Source organism: Triturus cristatus, chromosome 9 (assembly GCF_964204655.1).
Source record: "Triturus cristatus chromosome 9, aTriCri1.1, whole genome shotgun sequence".
NCBI lineage: Eukaryota > Metazoa > Chordata > Amphibia > Caudata > Salamandridae > Triturus > Triturus cristatus.
In genome coordinates, this window is record NC_140592.1 from 420,131,877 (window position 1) to 420,155,789 (window position 23,913).

The 23,913-nt window shown below is 43.5% G+C and overlaps 1 protein-coding gene across 1 annotated transcript in view; it reads left to right on the forward strand.

The window, feature by feature from the left end:
- Window positions 1–23,913, forward strand: part of LOC146798080 (cytochrome P450 2C11-like) — a 764,894-nt gene that overhangs the window by 329,793 nt on the left and 411,188 nt on the right. Inside the window, exon 3 of the mRNA XM_085625295.1 lies at window positions 2,599–2,759. Within this exon, the coding sequence (XP_085481421.1) occupies window positions 2,599–2,759 (161 nt within the window). The remainder of the gene's footprint in view (window positions 1–2,598; window positions 2,760–23,913) is intronic.

Consider the following 23,913-nt stretch of genomic DNA (forward strand, 5'->3'; position numbering starts at 1 on the left):
TGGTGGAGTAACTGCCTGCATAATGATATTATAGGGAATACAATTGAATATAAAATAGAAAGATAACAAAGAAATAGTAAAAGAGAAGAAACAGAAAAAACACAAAGACATTTTACACAATAACAATTATGAACAATGTATACTCTGTAAATAACCTAGGAAAACTAGCATATATATTTTTTTAAATATAAATGTTAATGTTCTGCATAAGTATCCACTTCCTTGAGAAAGTGTAAATCATACTGAAAGAATTGAAGTAGCATGTCAATCACAGTTGACACATCCAAAATTGATGACTTAAAGTGTCAATTGCCTTTAATAAGTATTAATTTGCACATGTAGGTCCTCGAAAAATAAGCATGCCAATCTCTGTTGACACATCTAAATGTGTAATGATCTTGGAAGTCCCACAGATGGTGCTGTTATTAAAGCAATGCTGGATGCCACTCTAGCCCATGCAGGAAACTATGGGGCAGATTTACAAGCCCCTTTCGTCACTTTTGCACCATCGTTGCGTCACTTTTGTGACGCAGCGGCAGCGTAAAAGTTGCGGCCCATTTACAACGTGACGCATCTAGGGAGATGCGTCACGTTGTGAAGCCCTGCGCCACATTAAACCTGCGTCAGGTTTAATGTATGCAGGGTGGGCGTTCTGTCGCAGGAAGCCCCGTAAAAGTGACGCAGTGAAATCTACAAGATTTCACTGAGTCACTTTTACGTCCATGCTGCGTCAAAACCCTGAAGGAGGCGTAAGAATTGACGCAGCATGTTAGGCATAGGGCGGCCCTGAGCATTGCTGGAGTTGCGTCGTGCTTGCGACACGACTCCAGCAATTCGTGACTTTTCCGTCAACAGATGCGTCAGAATTTCTGACGCATCTGTCAATCCTTGCGCCATGGTGTGCCGTATTGTAAATATCGTGCATCCATGGTGACGCAAGGATTTGGCAAGTTGGCGCAGGTAAAGTGACGCATCTCTACAGATGCGTCACTTTCTTGTAAATCTGCCCCTATACTCTTTTCCGGTAGTGACAATACTGTCACACAGAGAGAGACATGTGTCTCATACCTTGTTCTGCGGAAACTGTAGAGTAAAGCTTTCAGTCACACAAGTGTGTCCTGCAGGTGCTGCATCCACAGAGAACCTCTAGCACAGCGTGCACAAAACGCTTTGTGCACTGCTGTTTAACAAAAGGCTCTTCAAGCATGGTGTGCACAAGACGAGAGAAAATTAAAAGATCTCGTTCACACCTTTTTTTATACAGCGGAGCGCTTTTGCGCATCCTCCAATTACCTGTAGAAATGACAGGAAACTGAACCCCAAGTAAGCGACAAATGAATAATAATTACAAACACCACAAATCCAGTTTCCCACATAGAAACTAGACACCCCAGGTCTGGTGATTATACTTTAAATGATCACTGGGCCCAACCAATCATAACACAGTACCTTGAAATAAGTTCTGATTACCTCCAATTGCATATACGGTAAATCAACTCCTCGCCAATCTGTGAAGACATGGGGGCAGATTTATGTTGCACTTGCGCCACTTTTGCGCCGCCGTTGCGTCACTTGCGCAAATCCTGCGCCATGGTGCGGGATATTTACAACGTGACGTATCTGGGAGATGCGTCACGTTGTAAAGCCCTGCGCCACATGTAGGCGTTCCAGGGCAGGTGGGGGCATTCCGGCGCAGGAACGCCTCCTAAAAGTGGCTGAGTGAAATCTACAAGATTTCACTCAGTCACTTTTAGGCCCATGCTGCGTCAAAACCCTGCGCCTGCTTGAAGCAGGCGTAAGGATTGACGCAGCATTGTACAGATAGGGCCCCCCAGAGCATTGCTGGAGCTGCGTCGTGCTTGCGACGCAACTCCAGCAATGCGCCACTTTTACGGCACAGATGCGTCACGCATCTGTGCCGTTTTTGCCCCATGGTACGCCGCATTATAAATGCGGCGCATCCATGGTGGCGCAGCTGTGGCGCATAATAACTGGCGCATCCCTGCTGATATGCAGGGATGCGCCAGTTATCATAAATCTGCCCCATGATGTCCAAGCAGTAGAGTCGTTTTTGTTGAGCATTCTGAAATACAGGCTGGGAGCACAAAGCAACAAGTATAAAGGCCCCAGGAGATCAGCTCCAACTGACCAACATTCCACAACTTAGATCACTACACTGGCTAACAGCATTCTCTAATGAAACATAACATTCACCCAATGAGCCCCAAGCCACACAGGTACTTACTCCGATGGCCATCGGTGTACGGTTTCTGCTATTTGAAACAGCAAGGGTATCACTGCCAGAAACGTAACAGTCTGTGCTACTGTAATTAAAATAGGCATGCCATTAGTTTAACAGACAGGGTACTGCACCATGTTTGTGCAGCGTACCCTGTCTGCCAAACTCTAAATAAGTCCCAAAGTTCCCCTGTAGTTTGAAATGCAGATACTGCCAAACAACTACATTTTCCATGATCTCATGACTTTTCTCTTACTTTGGGATTTTCCTTTCAATGTGTCTCAAACGTCTAGTGCTAATGTAATATTAAAGGTGTTTTTCTTGGATAACTAATGAACATTTCTTTTCTTTTTTTACAGGAACTCCCATCAATACACCCCCTCTTCTGATCCATGCATCTAGTAATGTCATCCTCCACATCACTGTGGGGGAGCGATTCAACTATGAGGATAAGGTATTCAATAAAATTCTCAATACCTTGAGAGAAGGCTTCCACATCATGAGCTCCTTTTGGGGACAGGTAACAGTCTGCTGTTTTCAGTGTTTTGCTACATTACATTTTGTAAAGTATTTTAACAACAAGTAAGCCACAGAGACTATAGCAGGTGTAACAGTAAAAAGCGAGGAAAGTTCATAGATATTTTGAGAAAGTGTATAAGTCTAATATTGTCTGTAAAATCATTGGAAGTACTATATGAAAGGTGCCAGGATCAGAATGGCTCTAACACTGCTTCGTCTTCAACTAATGAAATAAATGACAAGAAAATTAAGGCCAAGTGACAATATTTGCTACAGAGGAAGAAAAGGGGCAAGTGTTCTTGAACAGAATGGTAGATCGTTCCCACAAATGGAGCAGCGGAGTTGGCGCATAATCTAAAAAATCAATCCACATGTACATAAATAAAAAAAAAGCCGTAGTGGGGGCTCAAGAGAAAATCTGCAAGGAACAAAAGGCATGCTGCCCATAGGCCTGGGCGTAGTTCGCGAAGTAGCACTTCGCGAAGCTACGCAAAGTGAAGTTCGCACTACGCGAGCTACGCGTAGCACTTCGCGAACTGCGTAGTACCTTGTTCGCACTGTGCCAGATGTCGTTTTCAATGATTGCACAGTGCGGACAAGCAACCGGCACTGTGCAATCATTGAAAATGGCATCTTGCACAGTGCGAGCTGTAGTTTTCTGCTGCTCGAGTAGATTTTTACTCGAGCTTCAGCTTTCTCAACGCGAACTGGTAGTTTCTCATCGCGAGCGGTCGCGAGCATACACGACCACTCACAATGAGAAACCTAACCTCCTCGCGTTGGGAATCTCGCCGGAAGGTTTATTTTCCATGCTCGCGATCGCCAACTTGCAGTTGCTGATCGCGAACAAGGAAAAAGTCTCGCCGGGATGTAATTTTGCTTGCTCGCGGTCGCCAACTTGACGTTGAGGACCGCGAGCAAGCAAAAAATGACCGCAGCACTACGCAACACTACGCTACGGGTGTTCGCACTGTGCTACGTGCAGTTCGCGTAGTGCGAAGTAGCGCGAACTTCGCAAACTACGCGAGCGTAGCGTAGTGCTTTGCCCAGGCTTACCCACAATACTATGAATTGCTGTACAGCTGGTGAGTGATTTGTTTCACTGGCCTAGATAAAGATCATTGCTATAGTCCATTTGCAAGCAATTGGGATTAAATGCAGCTGTAAATCTTCCAAAAAGTGACCGTTAAGGAAGATTTTCACTCATTACTCCAGGGTAGTAAAACAAAATAGAGGACATGATCTGAGATTTGCAAGACAGTTCAAAATCAAAACAAAAACCATGAATTTCGTCCAGATAGGCTTTGAGAGCCACCATACTTGTTAGCTCACAAAGTGTTGTTTCAGAATTCAATGCCTTTTCAGACTATTCAAACTTCTGTCTTATAAGAAGCTGATTTAAGCCATTTCCTAATAATGTATCCCAACTGGCTTTTCCCACTCACTGTTCTTCCTGCCAACAAAAGACCTGCCCACCCCAGGACCTACTTAATGCAGGCCGCAGTGCGACCTCATCAGTAAGCACCTGGTCACCTAGCTTGCCACTTGCCTGTGGTCTCCAGTTCCTGCTTGTTGAAGACTGATCCAGCTGATGCATGGGCTTTCCCACTGGGGTTTTCTCAACAAGGTTTTCCCACTCATTGTTCTTCCCACCAACAAAGTCCCGCCTACCCCAGGACCTACTTAATACAGGCAACAGTGCAACCAAACCGCTTGCGCATCTAAGGTTAACCAAAGGCAAGCCTGTTTGCACCTGGACCATGCCCACCGACACGACCCCTGGCCTTTCCTCCACAGAAGATACACTATAGCTGTCGTACTTTAGAATTTGGGACCGCGTAGGAGGCAGGGCCCTACCCCTGTCTATCCCAGTATTACTGAACCGCGAATGGTTAATGCGGTATGTACAAGTGCTTTGTGTAACGTTTTAGCTATGAATGCACTGTGTATACGTTATTATACATCACTACGTGGGTTCCATTTTGTATCAGTGGCCATCTTATGGTTGCCCTCACATAGGCTATATAGCATGAAGCGAATACGGGCCTTTTAGAGCACATGTGCCTTTCTTTGACTTTTCTGTGACCTGGGCAGCTTGGCTCCACTGCCCCAGATCAAACTGGTCTCACGAGTTCCCCGTCCTCTGGCCACCTGTGATTAGCATCAGGGCTTTACACACCATAAAGTCTTTTCATCCTACACGAGCCTCCAGCTAATCTCTTTCGCACCTGACTGTTCCTGCTTTATGGCTTGTTTCCCAAACAGGAGATGCTCATGTTTATTGGGGCCTATCGATATCTGATGTGGGATCTGAGCCTTGCTGTGTAAATAATTGCGGGCTGGCTTAACTGGAATGTGGGATGGTCATCATGACTCTGCCTTTTCGTTTGAAATGTATACATGTAATGGCCATATCGTAAACTAAAGAATGTATGCCTGAGGCAGGATATTCTGTATTTAAGAAGAATCCCGTTTCTGTGATTTTCAGCAGTCTCCTGAGAACATACACGCTGTTGTACTTCTAGGACACCTGTAATTGGTCTGCAGCCAATAAACTGATCTTTGACTTCACCCAGAAGACTCTGTGTTTCTGTAGGTCTGAAACAGGAAGAACCCCAAAGTCATAGGGTGTGTTCCCCTGCACCGCTGGGCTTAAAATACCCAGTACTTCATAGCTGAGCTTTACAGCCTTGACCCTGGACACCGCAAGAAACACTGCCACTGCTCTGACCTACACACACCTGCACCCACTGTCACTTCACCTGCCACAGAAAACACACCAACCCATAGGCCAGCCCCAACACGAACACACCACAGACACAACCTGCACAAGAACACCAACTTGCATGTGCCCTTCTCAACACACGCTCATGCAAGCATTCTACTGAATTATGGGACCTCATCTCTACCCTCGCACCCAACATTGTCTTCCTCACCGAGACCTTGCTCAACCCCACATCCATCTTAGACATTGCCACTGCAATCCAGATGGATAGAAAATCAATAACCAGGACTGCATTAGGAAGCCGAGAGGAGAAACATCATCCACGAAGAGACCATACAGTGAACCACCACCACTGACAACACCGCCATCCACATGGAACATGTCAACTTTAAGCTCCACACAGATGACATGACAATTATCGGAGGTACCTTCACAAACCTAACCCCAGGCCCATGCTCCAGCTTCTGCAACGCCATTGGGGACTTTGTTGTGCCCCCAGCCTTAGACTCGAAGGACAACATCTTCCTTGGAGACCTAAAATTCCACATTGATGACCCCAATGACAAAAGCAGTGCACACTTCCTCAACAGTATGAGCAGCCACAGATTGACCAAAATTGTCCATGACCCTTCACACACCATGAGACAAACACTGGACCCAATTTTCACCTCCAGCATTCGTGACAAATACAGCCAGGTCACAGAACTCACACGGACCCATCCCTCCATCATCCACTTCAGCATCTTCTGCCCCTGCACTGCCACCCTCAAGATGACCAATGCCCCCCACCAGAGGTGGAACAAAATCTCAGAGACAAGCTGGGCGAATGCCATTCACACCTTCAACCCTGATATTGCCATCAACCTCAAACCGGACGTGAAAAACGTCAACACCATCCCCATCAAGAGCGACATCCAGAGAAAATCCACCAAAAAGGACAGCTGGTACACTAAGAACCCAGAACAGTGAAACAAGGCAGCAAACAGTTGGAGAGGAGATGCGCACCACCAAGGACACCTCCAACAGGGCAGCCTTCGAGCCCACCTCTGCCACCGCCTGCTGAGGGCAACAAAGAAGACAGCCCTTGCTGTATGCATCAAAACCAGTACCAATAACACCAAGTAACTTTTCAACATTGTTAAGGCTGCCAGCCAAACCCTCACAGGAGCTGTGTGACAACCTCAATCATTTCTTCCACAACAAGATCACAGCCATATACAGAAAATTGAACCTCAACCCACACCTACAGACTTCCTTGACAGATATGCCACCACTGTAAACCCCGTACCCGACATAAACCACACACTGACCACCTGGAACATCCTTTCCTCCTAGGAAAGCACCTCCACCATGAAACCCATCCACTCGGAAGCTCTCACAGATAAATGCCAGCACCATATCTTCAACCTCGGAGACCAAAGGATCAGCCAGGAACTCAACACCCTGCTCAACATCTCTGTCACCACTGCAACATTTTCCAACACGTCAAAGCAAGCGACTACTCAAAAAACCCTCCGCCATCCCCATCAATCTCAAATACTACCAGCCATTCTCCCTGCTCCCATTCCCTAGCAAAAGTACTGGAAAAGCTCATCAACAATTAACTCATGACACACCTGGTGCGGAACCAGCTACTCAACACCTCCCAATCTGGGCTACGTAGCCAACACAGCACGAAAAATGCCCTATCGCAGCTGCCAGCAACATCCCAACCCCCCTTCTCAACTGAGGAGAAACAGCGACTTTGATCCTCCTAGACCTCTCGGCAACCTTCGATAACATTTCCCACTGCACACTGATCATAAGACTCCACAACATCAGCATCCAAGGGGATGTACTCAGATGAATCATCTTCTTCCTCACCGGAAGAACCCAGAGGAACTACCTCTTACCTCCCACCTTTCACCTCTGAACCCAAGGAGATCACCTGTGTTGTCCCCCAGGTCTCATCCCTCAGCCATCGCTCTTCCATGCATATATGAACCCGCTGCCAGCATCGTCAGATCCCATGGTCTCAGCATAATTCATAATCAGATGACACTCAACTCATCCTCTCACTTACTGACGACTCCACCACCACCAGAACCAGCTTCCACAGATGCATAACAAATGTCACCAAATGGATAAAGAAGAACTGCCTGAAACTGAACACAGACAAGATGGAAGTACTGAACTTTGGTAACGGCAGCAACACATGGAACAACTTCTGTTGGTCATCAGGACTAGGATCCACACCCACTTCCTTCAACCATGCCAGAAACCTTAGAATCATCATTGACAACAAGCTTACCATGAATTCACATATCAACGCCATCTCCTCTGACCGCTTCCTCACTCTGCGCATGCTACGTAAGATCTTTTAGTGCCTACCACTACAAGATGTACTGTGACACAAGTCCTCATCACCAGCCAACTGGACTATGGCAATGCCCTCTATGTAGGAATTTCCTCACACCTTCTACAGAGACTTCAGACCATACAGAACACAGCAGCAAAACTCATCTTCGGCCTTCCCCGATGAACCCACATCACACCCCATGTCAGGAAACTCCACTAGCTCCTCGTACGGAAGAGATGCCAATTCAAGCTGCTGACTCACAACAAGGCTCTACACAACCAAGAACCAGCCTACACTTACCACCACCTGACCTTTTAACAACCATTGAGAAGAATGCGCTCCACCTCCCTTTCACTTGCTCATACTTCCCCCATATACTGAAGCAGAAGTAGAGGATGCTCCTTCTCCCACATCACAGCAAAGACATGGAAAAGCCTCCTCATACTGCTGGGCCATCATCACACTTCCGGAATTCCAAATGACCCTCAATAGCAGTTTGTTCGAATAAGTCTCTGGGACCTGCAAGCACCTGGATACCGTATTGGATAATTAGCCACACTTTATAAATCCTGATAGATTGATTGATTGATTGAATGATTCACTGTCAGCACTCAATTACAGATTGAGAGGTTGAGAAAACTGGTTCTCTGCACATCTATTTGGAAAGTCTTTTTTGGCTTACAGATGAAAGTGTCAGCCCAGAGACAAAATAGGATCAGCAAGAGGTTGAAAACCCCTAGGAAAAGTGCATGATTCCTTGGCTCATTACAGGACAGAGGCTACAGTTTGCATACTATTGGGCAAAAGTTTATGAAACCGTGACAAATACCTTCTATGTGAGATCACAGTGTTAGGGCTGGGTAAGCAGGAGATTATGGTTTGTAGTATTCAATTTGACTCATAAGTCACTGTGCTACTTTTTTAAACCTGCAATATTCATTAGGCTTGACCAGACCACAGAGAACAAATAAAACACTGTTGCGCGCTGAGTGAAGTCACAGACTGTACCTGTTTTTGTGAGATACTTTTAGAAACCCAACTCAAGGAGTCAGTAACTCATGAACACCATGAACAAGCAGTGGATAAATAACACTTCTGCTTTTCTGGATGCACAGAGCCCTCTGTTGTGCATTGGTAGCTTTTGTGATCACATTTTATGTAAAATAGGGAACAGCAGAGATTTGCAAGAACTTTCCCACGATTTCTGCTAATATAGGATAGATTTTAGGTCCCAGCCATGCTGAGGTGATGGCTACTGCCATATAAAAGAATTAGCTCCCTACAGTATGGTGTGCCAATTGGTTGTAGAATGAAATGCTAAACAACAAAGGTGTAGTGAATCAAAGTAAGGAATTTAACATAGAATCAACACATTTGCGGAAGTCATTTCTAATGACAGAGAACTCTCACCCACCAGTGGTAGCAAACTTCATCATTGGGTTCCTTCTTACACAATGGACATGTTATTGTACCTGAGTTGAATCTAACATATATAGAACTCTGATCCTGGAGGTAAAAGGTTTATAAACAGAAGAGGGATCCCGCAGATAAGAGTGCATAACAATATCTAATGGTACAGATAAATTAAATAAAAAAACAAATATCACCACTGACTTAAGTAAAGATTATTTGCATAAGCAAGGAAAAACACTGATAAACACTGAGGAAGAGAGGTTAATAATAAGAGTATTACGGTGACTGGACAAGGATTTAATAATTATTATAATTCATCTTTCCGTGCATACTTCAAACACCTTTTCCCATAGCCAGTTAGCCTCTCCGGTCAAAGCTATTACAGCTATTTCAGGAGGATTAGAACTCAGGCCCCTTGCTCAGCTTCTACTAACTAGGTAGTAGTGCTTGTGACTGCACACACAAGGCTTCTATTCTGGAAGATGCAGTCCAGCAATCCATTTACTCCAGCAGGCGAATCATTCTTAATACAAACACTCTATCATGAGTCTTGCCCAGGCTGTCCCCAATTGGAAGAAAGCCAACAACCAGAATCTGGCTTTGGAGCTCGAATAGCTTAATCTGCCTTGCTTGGTGGTTCATGTCACTGATCCATAGGAATTTGGGCACAATGAGCTGGGTTCCTGCCCAGTAGGCATATGATCTAAGCAGACACAGAAAATACATTCTACTTGTCCACTCCAGGACAATGTTTCCGATGACGTGCACCTAAGGTATGGAAATTCATATTAAATCTCTCCTACACCATATTCCAGAAAGAGCACAAAGTCCTGTTGTTACAACTATGCTTCCAGACATGACACAATTATAATTAGCTTCCAACAGAAATTCTTCCTATGAGAGACTTAAAAATATGGATAGCTCTCCCCATGCCTTACTTTCAAGCCCCTCTGATGCTACATCTTTTGAATGAGGATCTGACACCGCATACTCATTTCCTCTTGAGCCTATGCTTCTAGCTGTTGACTCCTAGACTGCTGCCTGACTTATTTCCCGCCTTTTGTATCTTTATTTACCTATATTACCTGACACACTTTTATTTCTTATCCATTCCTTAACCATTGTACTGCCAATTATAGTTTGTATCAAAGTCTTGTTACTCTGATGAGTCGGGTTCATGCTATAATCGGCCTATAAATAAATAAACATGAATGTGGTAAAACAGCTCCATAAATCTTGTATTTCAGATTTACACCATGAGCAGTTTATTAAAAGAGTTGTCCTAAATTTACAGTTCACTTACCAAATTGTCAAATCTCTGAGTTTGTCAAACATTTGTTTTAGCTTTAGGGTAAAACACATGTAACTGTTGACAGGCTCCATCTACTTTGGAGGTCAAGCACCGTATATCCAAAGTCCAAAATAAAACAATTGGAGGAGCCTATAAAAAGTATACATTTCCTATACGCATCCTGCCCAAACAGAAGCCAGATGGAATCTACCTACCTCTGTTATAGATTCCAAGGCAAAGACAATAGAACATGCTTAATCCATTATACTTATTGTGGAACTACTCAGATTTGTTCACCTTTCCCAGCATTCTAAAAACCTTCCACTGGGCTATATTCCTTCCAAACAACCTTTCAATTGGGGACTTCACCTCATATCTAATGACCTCACCTCTGAGGAATATAACTTAATCCTACATGTAGATACATCCCATAAGGTGACAATTACAGCAATGGCCATCCAGGTTGTGTGGCTAATTCTGCCTATTGTTTCAGTTTCCTGCCCACAAACAATTGGAACAGATGGATAATGATGAGTGCAACTGCTGTTTGGGATTGGATTAAGATTCATTCAGGCAGTCATTTGTGTCGATTAAATTACAGCAGCAGTTTGTATGGCTTTGGTCTGCTGTTCATTTATTACCTTCTTTATATCTGTCTAAAGGGGTTACCTCACATCATTTTATCTCTAAGAAGCAGCTAGTTTAGTCACTGTTTTCGAGGTAGTGCTCTCATCACCTCTAACATTGTCATTTTTTATGTGTGTTTCTGTTCTCATGTCTTCAATCCTTTCATGAATTTAAATAACTATGATAGGTCGCCACTTTATACTATTTTGCAAATTGCAACAGAAATCACTATCTCTGTGAGGATTTGGAGATGTGTATCAGAAGAGGGCTCTCTGCAATGGTAGGGCCTCTTATTTAAAGGGAAAAATTGCTGAGGCACTTAATGGAGAGCGGGACTTTCAAAATTATTGTTGCTGCTCTTGTCTTCCTTTCTCCTGGAGAGGAGACTATTTAATCCGGAAGCAGGCACGACCGTGCTGTGCCAAAACCAGGCTAAAACTGCTATATCTTGTCTGCTTGCACATTGTTGTCCACATATCAGTTGATTTCTAACTTTTTTAAACATTGTGAGGCTCTTTAGGTTTTAATGGCATCATTTACATATTATACCTGTCTGTAAGAGCAGGACTTTCGAAACAGTGGCCATTGTTGTTGCAGCTCTAATCTTCCTTTCTCCTGAAGAGGAGACTATTTAATCTGAATGCAGGCTTGACTGAGCTCCTAAAACCAGACTACAGCTGCTATATCTTGTCTGCCTGCACATTGTTGTCCACATATCATATGATTTCTAACTTTTTAAAACTTTGTGAGGCTTTTTAGTTTTTAAAGTCTCATTTGCACATTTTACCAATCTTTAAGAGCAGGTCTATGGAAACAGCAGCCATTGTTGTTGCCGGTCTAATCTTCCTTTCTCCTGGAGGGGAGACTATTTAATCCAGATGCAGGCGCGATGGCATACAGCGGGCGTGCCGATGGCATGCCATAGACAAGCCTGTCTGCGCCTGTCCACACACCAACTGCACACAGCACCAGACATGCTGCCAGTCGACACAGTGAACCCTCAAGACCTCCAAATGGCACATTGAATTACACCAGAGAGTAACTAATCTATCTCAGTAAGCGGGTTAATAATTCCACACTGAACCCGGGGCACATTAATGAGGAGATAACTTTATCTGACTCCACCACAATGCCTGGCTCTCTGAAATGTGGTCTGCTGCGAGGTCTCATATCAAGCACTCACCTAAAATCAATTTGTTGTTAGTGAGAGATAACTGGGATATACTATTTATTACAGAAACTTGGACCACTCCAGACTCTGCCATTTACCTAGGTCTTACATATCCCCCTGGATATAATCGCCTGTCTTAGTAAGCTGCGTACCACTAAGAGGTGGAGGATTGGAAATTATTTTAAAGGATAGCTGGAACTTTGTATCTTTAGCTCTCAATGAACATGCCGGGCCAGATTTGATGGGCTTCTCTTTGAAGTCTGAAAAAGGTTGTTTAGTTTCAGGAATCTTATGCTATCGCCCCCCACCAGCCTCCCGGCCTCACACCTACAACCTCTGATAGAGGCAATTTCCAGCATGGCCATGGCCCATTCCAACTTTTTTATTCTAGGAGAATTACATTTGTGGGCTGCAGAGGTTTCCCTTTTCACCGATATAAATAATGATGTTCCTCCTGTGATATTTCAGGGCTACTCCAGTTGGTATCTGGCCCCACTCATTCCAGTGGCCATACCATAGATCTTATCTTTGCCCCAGAGGGGTTGGTCATTGTCAAAGACAATTCCCTCTATGCTGGATGGATCATGCACTAATAGCGTTCTAGCTTCATATTAGGGTACTCAATACCACCAAAAAGGAGACAGCCTTTTCACATATTGGTAGGGCATGGCATAAACTTGGAGTGTCTTTCTGCAATGGGTTGTTTGACATGTCTACTATATTTGACCTAGATAAATTGGTAGAAGAAAATTATAAAATCATGGAGGGAAAAGTTCTTGAGCTCCTCAATACTGAAATCCTGCTGCAAATTTTGAAAACGCACAGCTGTCCCTCTGCTCCTTGGTAGAACCCCTCACTGAAATTAGCCTGCAGTAAATTATAGGAAATGGTGTAGCTCCTGTAAGGAGGAGGACAAAATATGTCTCAGAACTTCTCTGAACGAATATCGAACAACTTGATTCAGCTTTTGAAATGAAAATCATAAAAATACAACAAATCGATACATGTACAACACATAAGAAAAGCCATCCTCAGAATATGTACAGTAAAGTTAGTTTTGGATTAACTAAAATGGTTAAAAATGGTTAAAACTCATTAAAAATATACATTTACACAATTGCAGTTAAAAAAGAATAAACGTGGGATCCTACAGGAACAGCAGTCAACCTTGATACCATTCAGTCACTGTAAGTTTCTGTAAGACCCCACTTTTATTAATTTTTAACTGTAAATTGGTATTTTTAATAGTGTTTAACAGTTTTAGATAAACCAACATTAACTTTACTGTACAAATCCTAAGGATGGCTTTTTTATGTCGAACATGCATCAATTTGTAGTGCTTTTATAGTTTTTACTTCTCAAATAAAGTTGTTTGATTGATTGAATATAAGAAAGAGTTTAATAAAGCAAAAGCTGACCATTATGCCACCACCACTCTCACTGCGCCCAACAATACCAACAAATTTCTTTGACATCAAGCGTGAATTCTCCAACCCTGAATGCATGAAAAGGGACTTCACACTGTCTCAAAAACTAGGTCACAACCTTGCCTAGTTCTTTGAGGAAAAGTTTGGTACAATTCTGGATGGATGACATCAGGGACTCCTCTCAGCTGAGAGGCCAAAATTCAGCTACTGCACTCTCTGATTGCTGCCTAATCATTGAATCTCTTTTGCACCCTCCCTGTATCCTACCTGAGTCAGTCTATCTCTTGTAAAACTCCAGGTGCTTGGCTTAATAACTTCGAACCTATTTTAAATGACTGCTTCCATTCCTTAGCCAAATCTACATGCTCTGGCTCTCAACATAATCCTTTGATGCACAGGGTCTGTAAAGACATGGCGGAGGAGTCTTTTCCACTGCTACACCAGAATTGCAATCAATCACTGGGCTCTGGCACAGTACCACAGACCTGGAAAAAAGTCACTGTCATCCCCATTTTGAATAAAACCCTCTTTAGACCCATCGGTCCTTGGCAACTACAGTCCAATTTCACTGTTACCATTTCCGGAAAAACTATTGGAATGTTATGTTAGTAAAACATTATTCCATTACCTGGAACATAACAACCTTATAGAGGGCATGGAACCGAGACGGCTGTACTCACTGCCATGGATGAGCTCCTGATGCTAGTCAACAGAGTCTAGCTAGCGATCTTGATCCTACTTATTCTATCTGCCACTTTTTACATGGTAAATCACAAAATTCTCATGGTTAGACTCACCTCAGTCAAAGTAGGTGGAACTGCTCTGAAAATGTATCCAATCCTATTCATCGGAGCACTGCCAGACCAAGGATCTTTCCCCCTCTCCCTCTCTGCTTTTAGAGAATTTAAACTTGGAATCCATCAAGGGTCGGGTCTTAGTCAAAATTTGTTTAATATATATAGGAGGCCACTAGTGACCCTTATAAAAAATCCTCATCCTCGAATAGTCAATTCAGCTGATTTTGTCACTGGATAGTGACTCTCAGTTTGCGGTCAATGTCTTTCATAATTGTATGAATGACATTGTCACATGGTTGAATTCCAACTTCCTTAAATTCAATGGAGACAAATTTGAGTTCTTGTGTTGCTCATCTAAAAAAATGTCTCTGACTCTGCCCACCAACTTTTTTCCACTGTCACCCGAGGATGATTTACCACCTTCTGACTCAATCCATAATTTGGGGTTACATTAGACAATAAACTGTCCCTTGAAGGTCACGTCACCAGAGTAGTGCGGATATGTTTCTTGCTTCTTTGGGGAATGTGGAAACTCCTTCCCATGCTGCCGACAATAGCTAAAACTTGATTGTGTGCAGTGTGATTCTAAGTAGGCTTGACTATTGCAAAGCTCTTCTTTTAGGAGCTCCAGAATTCCTGATAAACAGACTATATAGAGTCCAAGCTGCAGTAGCTAAACTGAATCTGGATAGGCCTAGAATATCATCTGCATTCGGTGCACTGAAGGAGCTTCACTGGTTACCAGTTTAACAGAGAATAGCCTTCAAATCCCTATGTATTGTTTTGAAAACACTTTAGGGTCTATATCTAATCCTCCTACAAAATATTTCTTAAAGATATTCTCCAGGAAGATAACTTTGTTCCTCATCTGCCAATCATATCTGCATTGCCAAATTCAGGAAGATAAGACAGGGTGGGAGGGCGGGCCTTCATAGTGAGAGCTGCCCAACTTTAGAATCACTTTCCTGCTTCCCACAGATCCTTAGCTGATCTTCAGCATTTTAAAAAAGCTGTGAAAACTTGGCTCTTCCCTCATTAATTCTGGTATTCTTCTTCATTTTCCTTGCAGCATTTTTCCATCCTGGTGAAGGCTGTTACTGCCAGGATACCATTTTGGTGTTAGTGCGCTCTATTAATACTTTAAATGAATAAATGAACAACGTCATGGGTGAGATGCTTGTGTAGTGCTGATTTCCTTCTCACATTATATTTCTTGAAGGACATTGTATCAAAAGTAAATTAGTTTTCAAGCAATGGCACAAGATCTTACATTTTTGCAGCCCTTAAACAGGGCTCAGGACAACAGGCACATATACAGGAAAGAAAGTGTGGGATGGTGGTGTTTGTACCAATAACATGCAGTCTCAGAGTGGTTAATGAGAATTTCGCAATCGTAATTTTGAGATATATATGTCACATTTGCTGTAATACATAGTTTATCTGCTAAGGTTGTTGGACAAGAGAGACATATTTCTTAAGCAGGATGATTCCACATACAATATACATTTTTTGATGACTGGTAGTACTTGCTAGCTGAACCGTCTGTTTAAATCATGTGCTTTCTGATGTCTCTCAAAAGTGGACTAGCTAATGCTCTATAATTTTGAGTCATATGTAGCTCTACTTACTGCTTTGGAGTGCTGTGTGGAGTGCAGGACCCAATACTGATCCACAAAGTATCTATTAAAGCTTAAACATCCCTGACTATACTGAAACATCACTACAGATAATTTTCTTTAATATTTCGGCCAAGTGTGGAAATCTGCTTTTTATGTGAGGCCACCCAGTAAATTTAGCCTTTTGTTGGGCCCTATGTTTTTGATAGCTTTAGTACCCTGTGCAAAATACATTTGTGAATCAGTAGTAGAGTGCCTGTGCAGCCCTTTTAAAAATGGTTGAGTTAGCATATTCCTAATTTGGGCATTTTTGATTTGCCTATATATCCCCAGTATGTGGTACAAAATGTATACCCAGGGCGTGTAAGTTAAATGTCACTAGTGGGCTGCAGTTTCTATAATGCGATCCACTGGAGTGATAGTCTAAAATATAGCTTCAGGCCTACCAGGGTAGCCTGACAGTGGCAGATTAAGCACTGCAGCTTGATGTGTCAAAAGAAACCCTTTTGCCAAGTTAAAACCTCCCTTTTAAATATTAATAAGGAACCCCTACGTGTATCTTGTTGTCAACAAGGCAGGGTGCATTGCATTTAGTGAGACATATATGCATTTAATGTTAACATGCCTTACAGTGACTAGTACCCTAAAGCTATTTTTCACAGGGGTGGGCCTAGCTGGCCTATTTAGAAAACCAGAGTACAGATTAAACAAGCATTGGCATAGCCAATAGGTCTCGCCTTTGGGACCTTATAAGTGTTTAGCCAGAGCTATTGGCTTTGCCAATGGCTTTAAGCTATGGTGTAGGGCAGTGTCGTTGCTGTGCAGCATGTTGAAAAGTTATGGGTAAATATTCATTTGTACCATTACAGTACCTGTGTCTGTCCACCTACTCAGGCATAACCGATTTGGGTACAGAACACTACTAAAGGGAGAAGTGTTTGTTATCACTGGGTGTTTAAAACAATATTAGGAGCAGTGGATTAACGCGGCAGAGGTGCGTGACAGGTTTGCCAAGGACTGCGTCACAAATGTATTTTCTTAAGAAATGTAAGGTGGCATGCCTTGGTTTGCGAGGAAATGGCTGATGTTGAGGGAAGGGTTCAAATGTAAACTGTTTATCATTATTTCTAATAATGCATCTCTGTTGATTCAAACATGTCCAATGCAGGAGTGGTTATTGTCCGACCATTATGTGCCTGGTAACAGAACGAGAGACATGTCCATAGCAAATTAATTCACATTACTAATAATACCTTGGTTTTGTTTGTTATTGTTTCCTTGATTCCCCACATTATTACACATCCGGAAGTGGCAAGTGTACTTTGTGCTGTTCACAGCATATGAAAGCTCACGCCTCCACACTGAGGGTATGCGGCATGCTGTAATCTCGGAGTGGGAAGGTGGTGGGACGTAAGCACCCTCTATTGAGCTTCAGCCAAACAGCGGAATTAGCGGTGTGCATCAGAGTCGGGTGCACCTTTGCATTTTATTACACATTTTCAGCTAATTCAAGCCCAATGTTGCTTAAAAATATTGAATTGTAAGTTAAGGTTGAGTTGTAGAAATATACAGAAGTGATGTACGAAGAAAGTTCACTTTACCAGGGGCACCTTGAAAGGAGGGGTTCTGGGCAATTGTTCACCTTGGCTATACCCTAAAATGTCTCTGCTCATACATTTTATGGTACTGCTTGCTAATTAGTGGAGCCAGGAGGAGAGATGGGCATGCCTCTACACATTCAATGGGTCAGTGTGCTAAATTAATTTAGATTCAGTTTGTAATATATTGTTGCATTATCCTTATTTAAAAAAAAAAAAAAACTTTTGGAGGACTGGCACACGTTTCAATAGGTAAACTGTTATATAATTGTGGACTTCCTGGGAACTTCTTAAAGCTCTGGGTTCTTTCCCACTCCCCACTGTAACGATTCCTCATTAACCCTTTTTCTTTTAAAAACAAAGGGGCAGATTTATGTTCCCTGGCGCATCCCTGCAAATCAGCATGGATGCGCCAGGGAAGATGCGTCACGCAAGTTTGCCCTTGCACCACCGCAGATGCGCCACATTTACAATGCGGTGCATCCTGGCGCAAGGACAAGCAGATGCGTGACGCATGTGCTGGCGTAAGGTTGGCGCAGTGTTGAAGTTGTATCGCAAGCGCGACGCAACTGCAGCACTGTTCCAACCTGCCCTATCTGTAACATGGTGCTTCAAGCCTTACGCCTGCTTCAAGCAGGCGCAGGGTTTTGACGCATCAGCGTTGGAAAAGTGACTCAGTGAAATCTTATAGATTTTACTGAGTTACTTTTCAGGGGCGTTCCTGCGACGGAACACCCCCCCTGCGTAGAAACGCCCACATGAAACCTGACGCAGGTTTCATGTGGCGCAGGGCTTTACACCGTGACGCATTTCCATAGATGCGTCACGATGTAAATAGGGCGCAACGTGGCGCAGGGTTTACGCCGCCGCTGCGTCACAAAAGTGACGCAACGGCGGCGTAAAAGGGGCGCAAGTCCCACATTAATCTTCCCCAAACTGTTTATGTCTCGGATCTTTCAGCCTCCACCCTAGCCTGTGAGCCTGTAAGCCTGTTCTGTGTCTAGTCTCAGCATCGGACGAACACCTAGTGATTCTTGGCAAATTAATTAATCTACTAATGCCTTAAAAAATAATGTAACTGGTGCTCATGTAAAAGCGCTTCGATACCTTTGGGTTTACGGTACATAAAACTGCTAACAAAAGATAGGAGGGGGGGTAAAACATGAAACCAATTGAGCAGGTGTTTGGCGGGCACGGAGGAAATAGCAACACCGGGCGACGGAGACAGCTCACAAAGACAGAGAAAGAAGCAGAGGGGTGAGAAGAGAAACTATATTGATATCCATTGACAAAAAATATGACCAGTTTGCCCATTTGTTTCATGTGTTACTTTCAAATAAATGTGTGTAACACAATTGCAGATGAAATAAATTCAAGAACGTCCCTTCAAAGATTTCCATGTCTCCCCCCTTGGGTATTTCCTGCAGACCCCAGATCTCCGGTTCTTGTACCACAGAGGGGGGCTTGATGCCCCTCCCCCAAGGCTCATCTAATTGCCGGAGCCTCACAGGTGAGGGGTTCTCTCCTGGGGTGGGCGTGGCTGCATTGAAACCAAAGCAATTCAATAGGGTGAGCGCCAAAGAGCCGACGCAGGAGCTTTATCATTGAAGGAGTTTAAACTATCCAGGCGCGTCTTTAAAAATGTGGCTGCACCACATCTTCGGAGATTTGAATGTGCCTCGAGGCACATGGAGCGCGAGGAGCAGAGCTGGAGGTGAGTCTCGGCCAGGATAGGAGGGGGAGGATAGGGGAGGGGAGGAGAGGAGGAGAGGAGAGGAGGGGGAAAAAGAGGGGGGGCACTGGAGTAATTATCGGGGATAACACAGCCCTCTCTTAGATCATACCAAAGAAGTCCTGAACGCAAGGTAGGGTGCCTTGAGTCCCAAGGAGCAGGAGAGGAGCTAAATGGGAGCATCAAGCAGGGTCCCGGCTGTGCTCTGAAGGACGTTAATTAGGAGAAGGTGCCGAGAGACCGAGTGCCTGCCCTGACCTGACCTATCTGCCCTACCCTTAGCAGTGCCTGCCTCTAAACACTTGTACAGCCTGTTCTTGGTCCCTTGGGACACGTAGACGGGTCTGGAAGGGGGGCCTGGGAGGAGCTGTCAGCCTAGGGGCCCCCAGAAGCAGCAGAGTCTCTTTAAACTGGACCGCAAATGTCAATACAAAAACAAGTGACGATAGGCAGAAAATGACAGATAAAGATAGGTAAGTGCGATCGATAGATGACAAGAGAGAGGCAGTTTATGAGAGAACAGACCGTGATACACAGAGATACGCCAGACGGACGGACGAGAATAAAGAGATAGAGCTGGGGGTTGGATAATGATAGGGAAGGTTACACAACGATGAATACGCAAAGATAGACTGGCGATTCTAGATTGAGAGAAGAACAGAAGGTGACAGACTGGAATGAAAAGAAAGATCTCTCTAGACCGCAGAATCTGGATAATGGCAGACAGATACACGTAGCTAGAGCATGCCGCCACCCCCCAGCCCTGGACTGTGGGCTCCAGCACGCACCTCCGATATCATTGCCTTAAACGCTGATTGTACTTTTTTTTTCTAAAAGCAGGCTATTGTTTTGCGTTTTTTTGTATTTGTGACTAGCTGAGGAGGCGAGCAGGGCTCGCACGAGGACAAAAGGGCGATTGTAATCGGAATATATGGCCGCTGTGAGCGAACGGCTGGAATTTGCTCAGCTATTCCGAGGGCTCAAGTAACCCAGGCCCGGGCAATTACAAGGAGATGGCTATCTGGGAAACACAAATTCATGAAAGCAGACGCCGCTCCCAAACTACAAGCATGGGCGGGGGAGGGAGGGGCGACATGTGCCACGAGTTTTAGCTTGTTCCTGAAAATCCGCTATTTCGAGAGCAAGCCCTGGGCTTGTTTAACAAGCAAAGGGGTCGGGGTGGCGAGGGCGGCAACAGATGAAACAAGGAAAAAAAAGTACGCAAAAAAAAGCGCTCGCCAGTCAGCCACTGTTTATTTTTGCATCGCGCTGTCACTTTAAGCGCGATGGAAAAATAAACATGGGGCCTGCTTTCGTTCAGCCATGAAAGGTTTCTTGTCTTTATGGGGCCATGTGTTTGAAACACATGGCCCCATAAAGATAAGAAAAGCTTTTACGACATACGTAAAGCAACCGAGCCAGTACATCTGGGACAGCTCTAAAAGAGAAAAGTGTACGTCACTAGACGCTCTTTACCAATGGCTGGCCACCGTTTAGCATAAACGGGGACGCCAGCCAATGGAAAAGAGGGGCGGGGCTTAAAGCCCACTTTAGAAATCTTCCCTAACTCATTAAATCTCGCCAGCGAGACTGCGCATGTCTGCGAAGTCTACGCCAGGCGAGACCTAAAAATCCTAATATTGTATCTGACTGATGGGACTAGCTCAGAAAATATTTAAACAGCTGTTTTAAAAAATTATTAAAATCCAATTTTAATTTTAGTAAACGTTAAGTAAAGGGGGCGTGGCTTGAGCCCGAGGAAGATGGCGGCATTCCTGTGACTCGCTTGAGGTGACGGGGCTTTCTGAGGGATTTTCTGGCTTTACCGGAGTCTTGAAGGTCTGCAAAACTGCATAATTTATGGTCGGAATGTAAGAGCCTCTAAATGGAAGTATTTTCGTCTTCTTTCTGGCAAGCTTTGACCTTTTATTAACCTTTCTGCTCACAGCTGAGGTATCTGTGACAGCTGCTTAACTGCCGCTCACGCGCTGGGAGAGCCCGGTTTCCTTTCAGTTTGCATTTTCAAGTTAACAAATTGAACTAACATGAGAAGAACTCTAAAGTTAAATTCTGCAGTGATTTATTGCCTCACTTTGCCCCGCAATGCCCTTTCTGTGAAACACATGGCTTCTTGACTAACTGAATGAGAAATGTGGCTTCAAAGCAGTCGGCACACTGAGGAGATTATTTCCATCGCACTCTGAATTTCTTCAGAAAGGAGCAATGTTTTATTCATTTACTGACCCCGGTTCACTGATTATGGATGTTTCACACTAGAAATCATATTGAAAAGTGAATTTGGACATTACTCCCTTGCGCTTGTATTAACAGGCTTTAGATGGGCATTTCAGCAACCTGGGTCCTGTGTTGCTAATATGTGTATGTGCAAATATCTGCATTTCTTAGCTGTGTTTCTCTCAGAACCTACAATGTTATATGAGTGTACCACGAGATTCTTTATTTAAAGTGGCTTTATTGGATATGGTATTAAGCTAAGCATGTGGTATGGTTTGCTTGGGCATAGACACACTCTTGTAATGTATTGTGGTGACTTACATTTCATACATATATTCTATTCCATTTAAGCATACAGATATCACTTTTATATTTCACTTCATGCTTATTGGTAAATGTATATTTTGATATTCTGTCATGCGCCAAATGCACACAAATTCTGTTACAGTGTGCCTCGCCCACTATTATTAGGTGGAATTACGCACGTAAGTTATACCTTGCAGTTTTACATTATCTTGTCTCTATAGGTTTTAACTCTCCCCATTGCATGGGTAGGTTAAAAAAAGTATCTTCATCGCAAATATCTTCACATCGCAGATTTATTGTCCATTCAAAGTCACGTGTGAACTTCATTAAAATGGAGGACTCCCAAACATCGACGCCCAAAACAGCTGCTTCTTCGAATACGACTAATGGCTCCTCTTCTCTTACTAAAATAACAACTAAACGCCTTAAACAAAATCCACCCTCTCCACCCAAGCCTTCTTCGTCTGTCTCCATGGATCTCCTTCTGGAGGAAATTCGAGCTCTGCGGCCATTTGTTGAAGAGACAAATTCTAAAATACAAATCTTAACCGATGGCTGGGAAAAATTGGAAGAAAGAGTCACCAAGGTTGAACATAATGTTGAAACTCTCAGTGCATGTTACAACAAAGTAGACATCTTTCATTCCCAGATTACATCCTTGCAAAAACAGGTTGAAAGCCTTGAAAATAGAAACAGACGCAACAACCTTCGCATTTATGGATTATCGGAAGGCACGGAGGGATCGGATCCCATCTCCTTCTTTCAAAAATTTCTACCGACAGTACTAAATCTACCGGAGGGCACTACTCTCAATATACAACGTGCTCATAGACTGGGCCCACTGCATTCAACACCCTCAAGCACGAAAAGACCAAGAGGGGTTATATTATATTTCCTTGAGTATACGGACCTCCTCAAAGTGCTTTCCGCAGTTAGGCTCCTGAAGCGTATTTCATTTTCAGGTCATCAACTGTTCTTCTCGCAAGACTACGCCAAATCCACAGCAGATAGACGCAAAGAATTCCTCAATATGCGTCCAGCGTTGCGTTCAATTGGAGCTCGTTTCGGATTGCTTCATCCTTGCTTGTTTAAAGTCACTCTCAACAATAAAACCACAACTTATGAGGACCCAACAAAGCTGAAGAGTTTCCTCAATGCACAATGCCCAGAAAAGATGGACATTTCCAGCACTCGCTTTAAATAGTTTTTTGACTGGAATATATTTGAATAGGGATTAAATCCTCAGTGTGCTGTTTTAACTATAGAAGTTTAATATACCTTTTGCCATGTTATAATGGTTTGTTTGATCTCATGAATCTCTAAATAGCTCTTCTTCTGTTATATATTGGAATAGGGTTTAGCTTTTCAGTATGTTGTTTTACTTACAGAATTCTAGAATGGTTTTTGTCATGGTATAATGGTCTGTTTGTTCTCACTATCTTCTTCCATTTCACATTATGACCTCATGATGTGTCGTGACATATTCCATCCTGTTTGTATTAACTATTTGTTGTTTCTTTTTACACAGGACCTAACCTCATGTGCTTGACCTTTTAGTTTTGAATGTTGTTTACATCCCGAAGTCTTCCCCGCCTTCCCTCATGGAGTCTGGGTACGTCATCATTCCATGTGGTCCCCCCCCCCCACATCCTTCCATTGTTTTGACTTCTTTGTGGATATGATCCTTTTTCTTATATTCTTCTTTACAGCTCTCACCCCTTCTCCTTTTTTCCCTCTTCTTTCTTATCATACATGTTTCTATCATTTGCCTCTTTTTCCAATCTTGCTTCTTCCTTTTCTTCATCTTTCCCACCTTTTCAGCTTCTCTCAATTGGTTTTAACTTTTAATATCTTCGTACCTAATATAAGGTTTACTTCA